Source organism: Lonchura striata, chromosome 15 (assembly GCF_046129695.1).
Source record: "Lonchura striata isolate bLonStr1 chromosome 15, bLonStr1.mat, whole genome shotgun sequence".
Taxonomy (NCBI): Eukaryota; Metazoa; Chordata; class Aves; order Passeriformes; family Estrildidae; genus Lonchura; species Lonchura striata.
Window position 1 is genome coordinate 13,871,274 of NC_134617.1, and position 16,673 is coordinate 13,887,946.

Here is a 16,673-nt window from a genome sequence, read left to right on the forward strand (position 1 = left end):
TATGACAGTTTTGTTGTGTATTACTCTATTCGGCATGGCAGAACTCATTGGAATTCATTGTGGAGCAATTTACCTCCTCAGAAAAAAGGAAAATGTCATTATTCAACTTCTTTATTACAGGGATGGGGCAAGAGACTATTTTAAAGTGTCATAAACAGTGGAGCTTTCCCAAGTAGCAGAACAAACCTGCATTCTGTTGATGTTGCTCTCCTCTGTTTTCTCTCCAGAAACGACTCAGATAGAAGACCCGCGGGTACAATGGCGGCGGGAGCAGGAGCACATGCTGAAGGATTACCTTGTCCTGGCCCAGGAGGCCATTGCTGCCCAGAAGGAGATCTACCAAGTGAAACAGCAGAGGCTTGAGCTGGCCCAGCAGGAGTATCGGCAGCTGCACGACGTTTGGGAGCACAAACTGGGCTCTCAGACCAGCTGTGAGTACTCAGTGAGCTCCTAACCAGCTCTTTCCTCAGCTGTGCTCCCTGTAGGGCAGTCAAAGGCATGAAGCTGGTCCTTGGACAGAGCACTGGGATGGTGTGCCATGTCACTCTTCATGTTTGATTAGTTTGTTTCAGAAATGGTGTCTGCCCAGCACCTGATTGCTATTAAACACTCCTGTGTGTGGCTCAGTCACTGGAGTCAACATGCAGATTTTCTGCACGGGCTTCAACAAATGCTAGAATTGTGGTGTTTGGCTCAGTGTGAAATAGTTCACTTACATGGTATTTCCCTTGATTTCTCTGTTTAAAGAACAGAAGCAGGGCAAGAAGGTCTATCTTGGACAGTATTCCCAGGCCCTTTTGTAGTTTTACATCCCAGGTAGTTGAGTAATGGTCTAGTGAAGCTGAGGATCTGTATTTTATGCCATGTTCCAAGTCACCACTGGTGTATTGCCTCTGTGTGTGTGAAGAACAGCAGTTTGTGCTCCATATTGTGTCACAACACATCAATACCAATGTCGCTTCAAGATTTGGTGCATAAATCTTTATAGAATTCTGTATTTGCTCCTTACTGGTACTAGCTAGCAGCTGGAAAATGTCCAGAACAGGATTTATTTCCTGCATGTATTCCAGAATTTTTGTTATAATCCTCAGAGTTGCAGATTTTCTGTGTTCTTGCCAGCCAGAACCTCCCCCTGTTTCACTCTTGTGAGTTATGTGTGATGATGGAGAATTCCACTGGCTAATCCTGTGCCTGGTGTTAAAATTTTTTAAGTAGTTTTCTGTCAACTGAAGGATTCTTGTTTGATAAGGGTGCTGTCCCTCATCTCTAAAGAACTGGGTTTGCTCTTTTCTTAGGACTACTCTGCCCAGAGCAGTTCACTGAGAACATGAGTTACATGGGCGAGATGGGATCTGTCTTGAAAAATACAACCAAACAGAAATAACTAGAAATGCTTTCCCATGTTTTATAGGGCATAAACTGATGGCTGCAAGGATTAGAATATCTCCCTTGCCTACAGCTACCTCTAACAACATTGCACTTTGGGGAGCTTCTGTACCTTCTGAGGCAGAAGGGTTTAACTGCTGCTGAGAAGAGAGTTCTGCTCTTAATGGGACATTGATTTAATCTGGTGTGACACATTGTATGGTTGGTCATGTCCTCAAGGCTGTGAAAAGGCTTGCATCACATTTTTCAGTTTCTTCTCATTCTTTGCTTGTCTTTGTTTCTAAACATTCAGTGGATTGTCTGCTCAATGAGGGAGTCTGAAAAAAGTAACTAAGTAAACCTTCATGCAATGCCTGTCCCTTCAGCTCTGTTAAATGCCTTTGGAAATGCAGGAAGCCACACTCTTGAATGGAGCAACTGTGTTTGGGACTTTGAGTTAAGTGTGTTAACCTGGAACAAATCCAGACTTTGGAGATGCAGGACATGCTTTGGCCCCTTCAGTCTACACTTTTTGTGGAGTACTTGACTGCACTAATGCCTTTCCCTGTCTTTAAGCAGTGAGATGTGGAAGCTGGGTAACAGACCTACACCAGCAATGTCCGGAGGTCTGGTTGTGCAGGAGTGATGGGAGACCTCAGTCTGTGGTGAGCTAGTAAAAGTGTAGGGAGGAAGGCAGAGCTGCTAAACTGGCTCTGTATTTGTTCCAGTGCTTTCTGGCTCCTCATCAAGTTCCAAGTATGACCCCGAGATCCTCAAAGCAGAGATTGCTACTACAAAATCCAGGGTGAGTAGTACAAATGGACCTTTGCTTGCCATGAGTAATGTTCAGGTATTTCCAGACCTCATGGCAAATACTGAAAGGGGACACCAAAGCAGTTGGGAGAGCTAATGTTGCCATTTAGGAGGTCATTTATCAGGATTTTCTAACGTTGCAGTCTTAGGAATTTGAAACAGCTTTTTTCTTCCCCTTAGACTGTAGCCTGGCTTGGCAGCTGGCAGTGCAGGGTGGCTGTGGGGTGTGGAGCTGCATGCTGGCTCCTCCAGTGCTGGAGAGCTGGGGTACTCCACAGGGACTGGCAGCTGCTCTGTGCAGGGCTCAGGGCAGGCTGTCAGCAGGGGAGGGTGTGCTCTCATGCAGAGCTCAGCTTGGGAGGAAGAAAGGCCTAAAGTAAAGTAGGTCAGTGTGGCCTCTGGAGGAATATAAAACAGCAAGCTGTAGGGTCAGTGGATTTACAATATGATTGTCATCCTGCTGGGTTACTCGTGCAGTGGGGCCTTTTCACTGGGGAGCTTGGAGGGTGGCTTAGTTGCTGCAGGGTAACTCCTGTCCTGATGCTTAGCAGTTTTCTTAATTACTTAAAACATTTCTGAGCAAAGCTGGCATGTGTTTCGTTGCTCTCTTTTTTGAATTTTTCCCAACTTTTCCACTTACGTGGCTGGAACTTCCCTTGAGCCCCTTGTTAAGAGGTGTAATAGCAGCTACTGGATAACGCCCTGGCCAGTGATAAAGTCCTGATGAGGAGGCAGTCAGGGCTGTTTCCTGCTCTTGGGATGAGCTGAGTGCCTGGAAACTTTGTTTAGAGTACTGTCTACACTGAATAAATATTGAATTGAATGGGTAGCACTGTACCTAAACACTCATATAAAATAGCCTTCTAAAAATGTGACACCTTGCTGCAGGTTAATAAACTCAAGAGAGAAGTAGCTCACATGAAGCAAGAGCTCCAGTACAAAGAGCATGGATTTCAAACACTGAAGAAGTAAGTGTGTTCTCAAGATCTTTTTTTTTTCAGAACATCTCTGGCTTGCAATGCATCCCCCACTACATTTATAAATAGCTGCCTAAATAGCATAAGCTGAAGTATGCTGCTGGTGATATCTTTAGGCTGAAAGCAGTACACAGCCATGGGGGAGTTCTCTCAAATCAGTGCCTGAATGGGATTGACCACATTAGAACTGACTTCATAGCAAAAAGGTTTTGAACCAGAATCTCAGCAGTTAATGATATTCTGTTTTACTCAGTATTGCTCAGTACAGATGACACTAGCCCGTTGTCTTAATTATAAAAGCCATTGATTTAGGGCACTGAGGAAAAACTGAAGGTGGAGTGGAAGGGGAGGAGAAGTTTCAGGTGCTTGCCTTTGTGTGAGTAGACATCTGGCATCTTTCAGATAAATATTTATTTAAGGGTCAACCCTGGTAGAATTCCTGGGAAGAAGGGAAGGGTGAAGTGGTTTGTAATTAGGTTGTGCAAGCAAATACATCTGTGCATGTGAGCCTGTGCCTAGTTTTTAAAATGATGAGTGATAATAAGGTAATTCTCATAGATGGCTAACTGATCCTCTCTAGGTTAGGAACAAGGCAGCTAGCAGCAGTCTGCCCTAACACTGTTTTGGGGGTTTGTATGCACCTTTGTCCTCCCTTTGGAGCCAAAGAGATTATGATATTGCTGAAATCAGAGTTCTAGCTTAGTGTACTGCTGAGTGGAGTGATTTAGGCAGTGGGGAGTGGGGTCTTTTGTTCCTTCTGTTGTCCTTGTTATAGTTTGGAGTGTGTTTTTGTTAAAAATTCATGTCAAGACACGTGCATCTAGGATAATTCAATTAACTGGATGTTATTAAGTGTTAGCTTACTGTTTTTTTAAATTTCTGTCTATACAGAATTGACATGAAAATGTCTGATACTCAAGGTGGCTACAAACTTGATGAGGCACAAGCCATTTTAAGTGAAATGAAAGCTCTCAAGAAGGCCATCACATCAGGAGAAAAGGAAAAACAAGACCTCATTCAGGTATTGAAACAAGATAACTCATAGTATTTTGTGTCACCATTGCTAAAAGATTGAATTTCTGAGAAGTAATTTAAGTATTTTGTATTTCAGATACGTAATTGAGGCTTTTATTAAACTAGCTTTGTGTTGTGGTTGGACCACAGCCTCTGCAGTTCTTCAGATGCTGGAAACGAGAAGTGTAAAATACAGTCCAGCCATGCCTGACCTCGAGTTTGCAGAGTCTGAGTGGGCACAGCAGACATGGTCACATCTGACTCATGGGGTTAGGCTGGAGTTCTGTAGCTGCTGAGGTACTTTGTTTAGAAGTGAGCTCACCTCATGATTTTCTTTGTGGTTTTAGAGCTTGGCCCGGTTAAAAGACAGCTTTGTGAATGACAGAGGATCCCAGTCAGACCTGTGGGCCAGCAGTGTGTCCGTGGACAGCTCCAGCCCTCTGCTACCCCGGCAGTACCTGGATGTCAGCTCCCAGACAGATGTTTCAGGAAATGTGAGTAACGTGTGAGAAGCCTTGTGCTCATGGAGACATTCCTCTGAACTGTGTGTAGAGCTACCTCACCGTGAGTTGCCAAGCGTGGACAAGTTTCTGTGAAATCATAACTTCTCCTGGTTTAAACTGCAGTGTGGCTTTGTTTCTGTGTGTGGTTTTAATCTTATCACTGAGGGCAACCTGGTATTTCTCCACACTGTCTCTATCAGAGCAGCCCAGTCAGAATAAAAGGGAAGGAAGTTTGATTTTGTCTGTAGATGTAGCTTCTTGTGATACAAACACTCTTTTAGTTCTTTATAGGAATAAGTTCTGAGACAAGAAACATTGAGCAGGTCTGTATGGGCTAAGCTCCAGTGAGGACTCTTCCCCTAAGAGTGTTTGGCTTTCACTGGGTTACAAGTGGCAGTAGCACCTTATGTACAGATATTTTGATGCCACAAAAGTTGTAGTGCTCATAAACCTTCAGTTTCACAGGTGCAAGGAGATCAGAAGTGTCAGGTTGGTCCCAGCCTTGGTAAGGACTCAATCAGTGATGGGGGCACATCTTATTTCTCACAGGACAGCACAGAGCCTCTGCTGTGAGCCTTTACTTAAAGGTTTGCAGCCACTTTCAGTCAGCCACTCATGTTAGTAAAGATCTGCAGTTTTGGGCATGGTGGGATGTCCCTTGTCTTTAAGACTTTACAGCCAAAGCAAGATGTCATCCAAACCAAAATGCAATGCAGCACTGAAGGATGCAAGGAGCATTTAAGAAGGATTGCAAAGGTATTTGTATGTTCATAAAAACAGAAACCCAAGACAGATGGGGTGGATTTTCTCTTCTTTCTAGGCAAGAAAGTGCCTTTGAATCTTGTCAGGGTTTAAGAATTTTAAGAAATAATGAAAAATGTATTTAAGTGCAGCATGTTCCTGTGTTGTGATTGGTTTAACTAGGAAATGACTGATGAGGTCACTTGTAACAGTATCAAGGAAATATCAAAGGAGGAGTGGTTGCTAAGTTGCTGATTTGATGTTTTTGTCTCAGTTTATTGGCAGCAGCAGTAACCAGCTGGCCGAGAAGGTGCGACTGCGACTGCAGTATGAAGAGGCAAAGAGAAGGTAATTCTTTGGCCCATTGCCCTTTTTGGGGGTCACACAGCTCATTCTGAGGATAAACTTCACTAGAAGAGGTGCCACCAGACTGAAACCCAGCATTGCTGCTAAGTGAGTGTGGTCATTTTTGAGCCAGTGAGACATTAGGCTTTTTGGGCCAGTGTTATCTTTCAATAAATAAATAACCATCCTAGAAATTACTAAGGCATGACTAATGCATAAAGAATTCAGTCTGGCCACACCTATGGGGACATAAGTGGTTCTGCTACCTGTTGCCAGTGCTTCCCCATTCCTAATAAGGAGACTGTACTGCAAGGCATCTCCTTAACTTATTTGAAATGAATGAATGCTTGCATGCCTAAGTGTGATAAGGGGAAATGTATATTGTGTTAACACCTTACATCAAAATATGGTCAATGCTGCAATTCCAGAGCTTATCTGTAAGAATGTAAGTTTTCACCTTTGCTCTCTGATCTCAAATGAATGAAGAATAGATTAAAAAAAAAAAATTCTATCTACTTAACAGGCCAATTTAAGCAAGAGCTTTCCAGAATTTACTTTTTAATAGATAATAGCTAACACAACTGCACAGTTAAATGAAAAACCACCAAGAATTATAACTTAGACTTTGGCTGGCCTAGTCTTTGTTCAGTGATGTAACCGTTGCTGGTGGTGACTTTCTTCACTTTTAACTTCTCTAGAGGGACTTTGCAACTCCAGAATAACAAAGTTCAGATGCATGGTATGATCTGTGTGTGGGATATATGCAAAGAGAAAGCTTTTTCTCCAGCCTCTGGTTAGAAATAAGGACCTTAAGGCTGAGGTTACTCATAATACTCTTATTTTGGTGTACTGGAGTGGCCAGTAGGCCGTGCTCAGTGGTATAAAATTTGATCTGTGTCTGTGGCAGTTGTCAAAAACTGTGTGCCCGACTTGTGCTTCTGACACAAATTTATTTTCTTAGGTGGAGCAATTTTATCAGAACTGTTTATTTTGCCAGTCCAAGATTTGCCAAACCACCTTGACATTTGAATGATTCAGTGACTTTTAAAAGCAACATTAAAAATACCAATCCTTCAGATGCAGTGCTTAATTTGGCATGTTAAAATTGCCTTTTACTTTTAAGCTTTGCTGAAGGCTTCAGTTTAATTCACACTGACTTTACACATTCAGATTGAAGAGGAATACTCTTCCTTTATCCTTTATCTTTTCCAAGGAGGGGCAAGTGAATAGTGACAAGCTTTCTCTTTTTCTTTGCTCTTTATAAAGAGAGAGAACTTTATAGACAGCACAGTGGTTCATTTGAAGTGATGATGAGGGGCATATAACACATCTTGCAGTTAAAGAATGCTTGCTGCTCAGACCCCATGTTTGTCTTAGGTTATCTATAGGTTTTTCTCACAGTTTAAAAATCATTTTCATGAGCAAAGATGGATCTAAATGGGCATGAATAGTTGATGCTAAAATGGAAAGATGTCCAGCTATCAAAGTACCATAGTTTTGGCACAGTATTTAGTAGGAGCTGCAGAAACAAATATCTCAACTGGTTTAAAGCTGGAACAATACTATGGATATAGTGACTCACAAGGAACCTTCTGTTCCTGTGAAAATTCTTCCTTGTGATGTTTGAAGTGTTTCCTGTCCCCTCAACAGCATTAAAATATTCCAAAAACACAATAGAAGACTAAGTACTTTGCCCACGCACGAGCTGTGAAGGAGCCAAGTGATGGAAATACATGTGTGGTATTAGCTCTGCAGTATCTTGAAAGCTAAAACTTAAGGGACAATCAAGATGGTCCCACATTAATTAGTTTAGAACTGCTGGATCTGTAAGGGGCTGGCACTTTACAAAGCAGGCTCTGGCAGACACTGTTTGCACCATTCTGGTGGACCAGACTAAAAGCTCAGATGTGGGTGAATATCTGACTGAACTTGACCACACCAGAACTGCCAGGACCCAGCTCCCTTCCCCACCAGTATGTCCCTCCCTGTCACTGCTCAGGCAGACAACAGACCCCTAGAGCAGGTAATGTAAAACCCAGAAAAAGACACAGGGCAGCTACATTGACAAACCTTTGGCTTAATTATATTCAAAACTGCAAATGGTATCATGTCAAAAAGGTTGTCATTGCTACATCTCAGCAAGGAGATAGCTGCTGCAGCATAAATGTAATCAGAGATGCAATTAAATTATGTTGTACAACTTCAGACATGCAGCAGTAACTCAGTTGTGTAGCATTTGCACCCTGCACTGTTCTAATTTCTTCAGCAGTCAAACTTTCAGCTTGGGTTCTGTGTGACTGGTGGTAACTGGGATTTTAGAAGTATGTTTTTTTAATCTCCTAAAATGAAATATTTTAATGTTGCATTAAGCAACATTACAATAATGGTGGGTATTTGACTGATCAGTTTTTAAGCCACGCCTCCCACTTAGTTTGTGGGTTTTTTTTTCTCAAGGACAGAAGCTTATCTGATACAGGATTAGTAATTACTGCTTGTAGATACACATCTTATGCTCCTGTGGAGATGCATGTGCTCTGAACAATCTCTGGAGAGGCTAAAAATTTTATGTGCTATGCCTGTGTTGTATAATAATAGAAAGTACTAACTTTCCCTAATTAACAAAAAAGAGCCTTGTTATGACAATGAGTAAATCATCTAAGTGCCTTCTCTAGTTAGAAAGAGAAGGATTAAATAAAACTTGAGCTTCCTGTTGTGTGTTTGTTCAGTCTGGTGGCCATTGAGAAAGGTGGTGTGACCTGAGGCCAGCCCAGCCTGGCTCAGCACTGATGCAGTTCAAACCCAGGCAGTGAATGCTGAGGGGTTGGAGTGGTCAGCCAAGTTCAGACCTTCTGCAACATGTTTCTTTTGTGATGGTGCTGTTTTATTGGAAAAATAGAATAATAAACCTCATTTTAACTGAGAAGGGGGAAAATAAGGCTCATGTACCAAAGGTAAAACTGGAGGTTAGTTTAACAAAGCTTTTAGACTCGGAAATTCATAGAGAACAAATTCCAGTGGAAAAGCCATATGCATGCAAATGTATGCCAAAAGTGATCAGATTTATGCCAGCCAATCCTCTTAGACTCATATCCCTTCAAAATGCACTGAGGAATTCTTGGATTATGAATTAATGCCACTTAATTCTTCGTTGGAGCACAGTATTGCACTTAATCAGGCGCTCAAAAACAAAACAGCTCTTAAGACGACCTAAAAATAGTTGAGCTGAATATCTATCAATTATGGAACTTTATTAGAGTAAGCAACCTGCTGTGGGAAATGGGTTTACAGAAAGTGATGCTTCTCTTCAGAAGGGTGATCTCATGTCTGTCTCCCGTGGTGGTGGAGGCAGGTCAGTGTCTGTGAGCCTAATCCTTCACAGGCTCTTTTGGGCTCAGGTTCCTCTTGGCCTCTGGAGCTTGGAGGACAAAGCTTTATTCTTCAAGGCCTTTCAGGAGCCTTGTAGCTTGCTGCTGCCCAGATCTGCATCTTATTGCTTCCTCCACACACTTTGATTTTGCTGGTTGGCACTGAATTCGCTCTGTTGGCTGGAGGAAGGACATGCCATCCTCTGCACTTCTGCAGCATAAACCAAATTCTAGAGAGATGAATCCAAACTATTTGCTGTGCCTGATTTAAGTCCAGTAAGTCTGTCACCAGATCACAAAGCCATTTTCAAAGAGAGAAGCATATTGGACATTCATTTTACATGTCATTTCCATTTCTTATGTATTTGCTAAACCCAAGTGAGGGATTAACCTGAGTTCATCACGTGAAGGGGCACATATGCCTTGCCTCTCTGATGTTCAGTCAGGTGAAATTTTTTTGCAAATATCTTGCAAAATACTTTTTTCTCCTTGTTTGCCTTCTAAGTTTTTAATTTTTTTTTTTCATCCCAGCCCGTTCTGTCCTTCCCATTCCCTGCTTCCCGCTTGAATTTTGAATTGTGTGAGTTCAGAAACACAGGTCCATGGTAATTCTAATTCAGATTTATCTGTACTATTGTTTCTCATCAAACTACAATGATCAGCCTGTCAGGTCTTGAAGAGTTGTAGGTTAGTGAATGCAAAGGATGCAGCTTCCTTTGGGAAGACTGACATGACTGCCCTTGGTTCTGTATCCTGGCTTGCTGCTGGTTTTCTGCTTCTCTCTGTATGTTGCATTGCAAAGCTGATCATTTGTGGACCTAACTGAGCAGGTCAGATATTTGGGAGATTGACAGGCAACGATTTGGAGTGAGCAGTCTCCTTACTTGCCACAAGCTGTGCTCTCCTCCTCTGTCAGTCAAAGCTCTTGTCAAATTCTACTTCTGTATTGCTGCTGCTTTTAGTCATTAGCTTCCTCCCTGAGCTGATGTGGTGTGGTGCTGAAGGATTGCTGATACAGGCTTTCACCTGAAATCTGGAATGATACCTCTAGTGAAAACAGGCTTTGATTCTGATGCAAATTAGCAGCTCTGGATTCTGGTAGGATCACATTGCCTCTCCAGCTCCTCACATCGTCAAGTGCAGCTTGCACCAGGAGTCGGGTAGCTCCTAAATGTGTCCAGAGTGCTTACTGGTGAATCAACAGGTGGATTCTTGCAGTAGCAGCATGGAGATATGATTCACTTCCTCATTGTAGGGACAAAGAAGAGTTTCTAAGCTTTTGACTAACCACTGATCTTTATCTGACTCGTACATGGGGAGTACACAGTTATTTCCATAAATGTGATTAAAGAGTAGGCAATTATCACATCATACCCTCCACACAGACTACTCTGAGGTCACAGCTGTAATGCATATGAAACACCTATAAGTACATCTGATCACCTTTTCTGATGTCCAGAATTTTTGTTGTATCATTCCCTGACTTGTGGACACTGCATGTTAGCCATTTTCCATTGTGAACAAATGTGAGTTAAAACCCCATTCTGCATGTCCACATCCCAGCACTTGGCTCCTTTCTGGTGAGGGGGACATGAAGGTGCTTGTCCTGGAGCTGAGAGCCTTTCTCAGGGCTCTGGAAGATGTGGTTGGTCATGGTGCATCACTGCATGTCTGGAGCAGGAGATCAGGCACTCCTCAGGGAATAACTGTACTTTTTTTTCCCCCTGCAGAATAGCAAACCTGAAAATCCAACTGGCTAAGCTTGACAGCGAGGCCTGGCCCGGTGTGCTGGACTCCGAGCGGGATCGTCTGATCCTGATTAATGAGAAGGAGGAGCTCTTGAAAGAAATGCGATTTATCAGCCCCAGAAAATGGACTCGAGGAGAGGTGGAGAGACTGGAGACAGAGAGGAGGCGCCTGGAGGAAGACCTTCAGGCTGCTAGAGACACTCAGAGCAAAGCTCTCACTGAGAGGTAGGTTAGTGGGCACAGGGCAGTGCCTTTTTGGACAAGAGGTACCTTGTCCAAAAGTACTCCCCTGGCTGACTGCCCACAGCAGTGCCCCCACATTCCCAGGACACTCAGAGAGCTTCTGAACTCCTCTCCCAAACAACCCTTCTGCAAGTCTTACTGTGCTAGTGGGGAAAGGTTGCTGTTCTACAATGGATCCTTTATGGGAATGTAAAGAATGCTCAGAATAGCCCAGTGTAGTGAGTGCTAGTGTACTGTAACAATTCTGTATGCAGCCAGCACCTCACAGCAGCTTCTACACTTGCTGTGCAGTCTGGACCTCGGTAAATGTCAGCAGATGGAATTTTAAATTTCTTAAATTTGCTGTTTGTTCTGAGCGTCCTTGTATGTGATTCCTGTAGGATCTGGTATTTGACAGGGCTGTGGGGCTTGCAGGGAATATCCTGTGAATCTAAACTAGCTGAAAAAAATGCCAACTTTCTTCCCTAATTTTACCTGTGTTGCAGGAGGAGATCTCAGGGGAATGTACAGTGAGGATGAATACTGCATTAGGCATTGCCTACAGGTGTTTTACAGTCTGGATGCATTAATGAGGGTAGCTCAGCAGTGCTTCTGGTAGCTGCAGTCTCTTGAACATACATGGAATAGGCACACTGCATTCATTCTCTCTGGCTCCACATTTTCATGTCTTCTACATGGTCCAGCTGACACAAATTTTCTCTATAGGCTTTTTGTGGTTTTACCATGCTAAAAAAAATATGAATGTCTTGGCTGTGAGACACCTGCCTGAAGATCTGTGGTTTGACAAATGGTTCTGGTCTTGCCATAAGGTGAACACCTTCATTTGGGATTTTTGGGAATATGATCACATTCTAGAGTGCCAAAGACATAACACATGTATGGGGAAGGATTTTGTGTCCAGAGACCTGTTCAGTTAGGGTTGTGAGCACCCACGTGCACACGTGTTTGTCTCAAACCAGTTCAGGTGGGAAATAAAGCTGAGATGCTGCTAAAACCAATAATGTAAAGCTGTAATGAGATAGTTAATAACTAAATCAAATAACCCTTACTCATCCATAGACTTCAGTTAAAGGAAATTAAGACATTTATACTTTTTTTAGCACAGTAACTATAGGAATGCAATAGTGTATAGTGAGTAAAATCTGCCCAGCTCTTTTGAGGCCTGGTCCTCGAAGCATTATTAATTATTTTGTCTTGTTGTGAATGTTTTCAGGACTGAGTGCTACATTTTAGAAGTTTCTAAAGTTGGTAAACACTTACACATCTTGACAAAATTCTGTCCTGGGTATTCCTATCAACTTTTGTAGGATTTCACAGCAAAAAAGTAGATTTTTCCTTTATTCCTTATTTAAAATAGTAAATGCTGCTTTAGCTCATGTCTTTCTTTGCTCTTCTCTTAGATTGAAGTTGAACAGCAAAAGAAACCAGCTTGTCCGAGAGCTGGAGGAAACCACACGGTTGGTTGCCATGTTGCACACCCAGCTGAAGAGGTAGGTGACCCTTCCCAGCAGCTGTGGCTGCCTTTGCTGCACACTGTGCCACTGCCTTTCTCTGCTGACAATTCCAGCTCCCAGCTGGGGGCTGAAAGGCCCTTCAGTCCCAGTAGTGACCTAAGGCCCCTGTGTAGTCAGTGGAAGGAGAAGCCTTAGGATCACAGGTCAGTTTAGATGGGCACTTTTCAACGGGCTGAACAACCTCCTGGTGGTACCTCTGTCTCTCTGCAGGAGTTTGCACAGTCCCTTCTATTTCAGTAATATTCAGGTGATGAGGAATAGCTGAGATTTATTCACTAAAGTTTGAATTACTGAAATATTACATTAATAAAGTGTGTTAAAGATGGCATAACAGGCAGCAAGAGGAGTGACTCTCACTAATGCAACTACACCTTAATGGATAAATGATCACAGTTCTCTAATTCCAAGTGTGCTCTGGCTTGCAATGTGGACAATATATAGAGATACCCCTGAATCTGTTGTGGTTCATATGGTGCAAAGAATGGCTTCTAGTTCAGGCTTTAGTTTTGGAAGAACAAAGGATTGTTATTTCCAGACTAATGCGTGACTGCAGGCACTAAGGCCAAATCATTTTGCTAAAACTATATTTTTATCATTCTGATAGCAAGAAAGTTTGGTGGGGTTTTTGTTTGGTTGAGGTTTTTCCTACCAGTGTGTACTGAATTTACTCTGTTTGTAGCTTCTGCTCCACTTGGATTCTGTTTCATTTTGTGAAGATGACACCGAAAAGACTGGAAAGAAATCATAGTGCAAGACTGACATGTAAATAAGCCAGCATGGAGAATAGCTATCTGTGAGGCTTTTATGCAGTGAAAATGCATCATGTTTTCATTTCACCTAGCTGATTAGGGATCTTTTGAGGTGACCAAGAAGCATGTGAAACTAATTTCTTCCTAACCGTGTGCCCAGTGTTCTTGGCATGCTCCTTCATAAGAATAAGTGTTTGTTATTAACCCCATAATGCAAAATGTCTGGCATTCAAGGGCATGTAAAAAAGAAAGTTGAGCTCAGTTTTTTGGTAGGGAAAAGATTAATTTAAAACCTCTCCCTTTTCTTACTAAAGTACACTGAAAAAATGTAAATTCATTAGGCTTCAACAGATGTGTATATACTGCCAATATGCAAAAACATCTATCAGAAGCTTTTTTAAACAAATGTGATGCAGTGCACATCTGTCAGAAGACATTTCCTGCCAAAATTATACTAAATAGAGCATACTTGCCTTTTTTTCATAAGGTCATGGACATAATTATACAAATATAGCTTCCAGCTTTTACCCTATAAATAATAAATAAGGGATTATTAGGCTTATTAATATCTCACTGTTTTTCAGTGAGGCAATTTAAGGCACTTATACATATCCAGAAATTTTTCAATAGCTAATCCCTATCTGAAGTGAGGATCAATAATGATCAAAGTCTTCAATATGCAGAGCAGGAGTCTTGGTTTAATGGAATTTATAGAGATGGTACATGTTGTAATCACTACTGGAATACTTGCTGGGTCTCCTGAGCAGAAAACCGTGCTATGGTGTCTGGACTTCCTCAACTGAACAGACTTCTATTCAGCACCTGCTTAAAATTAATTTTGTTGTCAGTTTTGTTCTGCACCTAGAACTCTAGGGATAAATAAGGCGTGTGAATTGATTTCACAGCCCAGCCTCAAGTTTTTCCCTTGCTCTCTTGGCCCAGGATTCCATGTAGGAGTCTTTCACATGTATAAATCCTGCCAGCTTTCTGGGAACTGCTGGCTGTTGTGATCTCTGAGGGCCAGTTCCAGGCAGCTGTGATATTGCCTTTTGGCTGCAGGTCCAAGATTGAGGCAAATGGAAGGAAATTTCCATATGGTCAGACAGTTCATTGCAATAACTTCATCTTCTTGCATGGGCCTTGCTGGTTTTTGCAGTCTGCTTTGGAGATTAACAGGAGCCATAGATATTTTCCAGAGAGATGTGGGAGGAGGGGGATGGCACTAATTTTAATTGGTTTGAAACTGTTCATTAGAGTTGTTTTGGCTAAATAAGGACTCTCAGGAGTCTGATATGGTGAGTAGAAGGATGTGTATGATTGATACTGTTTTACTGAGCAGTGACCCACCGTTTCTGCTCTGTAGACTGTGGTTCTGGATTGCTCTGGGGACTAATGCGTGTGGCCTGAGCTAACAAAGCAGCACCCTGTGGGCTTAGAGATGTGGTGACATGGCAGTGTTTTCATAAGAAATCAGAAGATACAGTGTCATGGTTTTCTGACTTGTTTCCTTCAGTCTCTCCACCAGCATGCTTTCCCTCTCCTCGAGCAGCAGCCCTGGTTCTCTTGCATCTAGCAGAGGATCTCTTGCCACCTCCAGCCAGGATTCGTCCACCTCAGCCAGTTTCACTGATCTCTACTATGAGCACCTGGAGCAGCTGGAGCAGTTGGACTCGGAATATCAGAACAAGCTTGACTTGTTCTTAGAAGGAGCCACTGGGTTTCGGCCATCAGGCTGTATCACCACTATTCATGAGAATGAAGTAGCAAAAACTCAAAAAGCAGATACCACGAGTCGCATGCAGGCTCTGAGGTCCTTGTCTGGTACTCCCAAATCCATGACATCACTGTCCCCAAGGTCATCTCTCTCCTCTCCATCCCCACCTTGCTCTCCACTGGTGATAGACCCACTCCTAACTGGTGATGCCTTTTCAAGCCATATGGATTTCGATGATGCAGAGATAAGTGCAAATCTGTCAGAACTCACCCTAAACACTGGGAGTGGCAGCTGTAGACTGGAAGAGCCTCGAGCAGGAGATAAACATCTAGGTCAAGGTATGGTAAGAAAAGATTTGCATGCACTGCATGCATTTATATTTAATGTAGTTCATAAAGCATTGAGAAGCAAGTGTTTCAGAAGCTGTCTGTCATCTTGTTATCTTTATGTTAAAAATGTTTTCAGCTCTGTGTTCTGTCTTGTTTGGGAGGGAGGGTTGGTATTTTAATTTGTACACAAAAATACTGATCTGATGAGTCTTGCAGGAGACTGATTTAGGTGTGTTTTTATTGTACACAGATGCATGTGTACACAAATCACAGGGATTTCATATGCAAATATAGATGGTCATGGTGGGATTCCTGGTTTGATTTGGCACTAAACTATTCAGAATGTCATGTATTGTTTTGGGTCTGGGTGCTATATTGATGCAAAGTTTTTGACCAAGCTTTTGAGGAGGGGTGGGAAAAACATTTAGCTTAATATTTAACAAATTATAGTAATAATAATCCTTCCCCACCACCTCAGTATGCATAAAATCCTGCTCTGGTTCCCAGTAAATCAGTGGTAATGAATTTATTAATTTCAGCTGAGCAGACATGTCAAGGCTGTTCTTGAATTCTGCTGTTTTGGTCTCTTAGCAACAAAAACGTGTTTAGATTGTAAGCATGATAAAATAAGACATTTAGAGATAGTAGATGTTCTCATATATGCATATGGCTTGTTGGTGGGTGGGAAGGGTTCATCCTTTTTTGGAAAGGATGGGCTGAAGTGGATGGCAAGCAGCTGGCACAGCCAGGGCACAGCGCTAGGGCCTGTCTGAAGCCCTTGTGACTGTAGTTGGGTTAAATCCAATGAGTGAAAAGACTGGATTTGTAGCTGCAGTGAGGAAGAGCTTTAAAGGCAATATAAACTTGCAAGCTACTCCTGTGAACCAGCAGTACAGTTTGTTTCTGCTTTTTGTGGATTATTGAACAGCCTGTTTGAATAAAGGGAATGAGTACCATGTTATCACTGCCTTCTGCATTAAGAAGGCTGACACTATTTAAAACACAATGAAAAACACAAGTGCAAGTCTTCCCCTTTGAGCTACCATTTTCCTACAAGCAAGAGGTATTATGCATTTGAGTAGGAAACACTAATTATTCTTATTAGAACTGGATGCTGATTAGTTTTAACCTTTTTAGCTCTTCAAGATTTGCCAAGGCTGTTAAAGTGAAAGCTCAGGTGTTAAGCAGATTAAGTGATTACTGCTGTTAGCCAGTCAGCAGACAAAATAATCACCATAAGTAGTTTATTTCAG

At 42.3% G+C, this 16,673-nt stretch overlaps 1 protein-coding gene across 3 annotated transcripts in view; it reads left to right on the plus strand.

The window, feature by feature from the left end:
- The window catches only part of WWC1 (WW and C2 domain containing 1), a 66,185-nt gene that overhangs the window by 34,869 nt on the left and 14,643 nt on the right, over window positions 1–16,673 (plus strand). For all 3 annotated transcript variants that reach the window (XM_021528623.2, XM_021528624.2, XM_077786706.1), the window contains exons 3-11: window positions 228–431; window positions 2,094–2,170; window positions 3,067–3,146; window positions 4,047–4,176; window positions 4,517–4,663; window positions 5,688–5,761; window positions 10,854–11,096; window positions 12,515–12,604; window positions 14,891–15,429. In XM_021528623.2, the coding sequence (XP_021384298.1) occupies window positions 228–431; window positions 2,094–2,170; window positions 3,067–3,146; window positions 4,047–4,176; window positions 4,517–4,663; window positions 5,688–5,761; window positions 10,854–11,096; window positions 12,515–12,604; window positions 14,891–15,429 (1,584 nt within the window). The remainder of the gene's footprint in view (window positions 1–227; window positions 432–2,093; window positions 2,171–3,066; window positions 3,147–4,046; window positions 4,177–4,516; window positions 4,664–5,687; window positions 5,762–10,853; window positions 11,097–12,514; window positions 12,605–14,890; window positions 15,430–16,673) is intronic.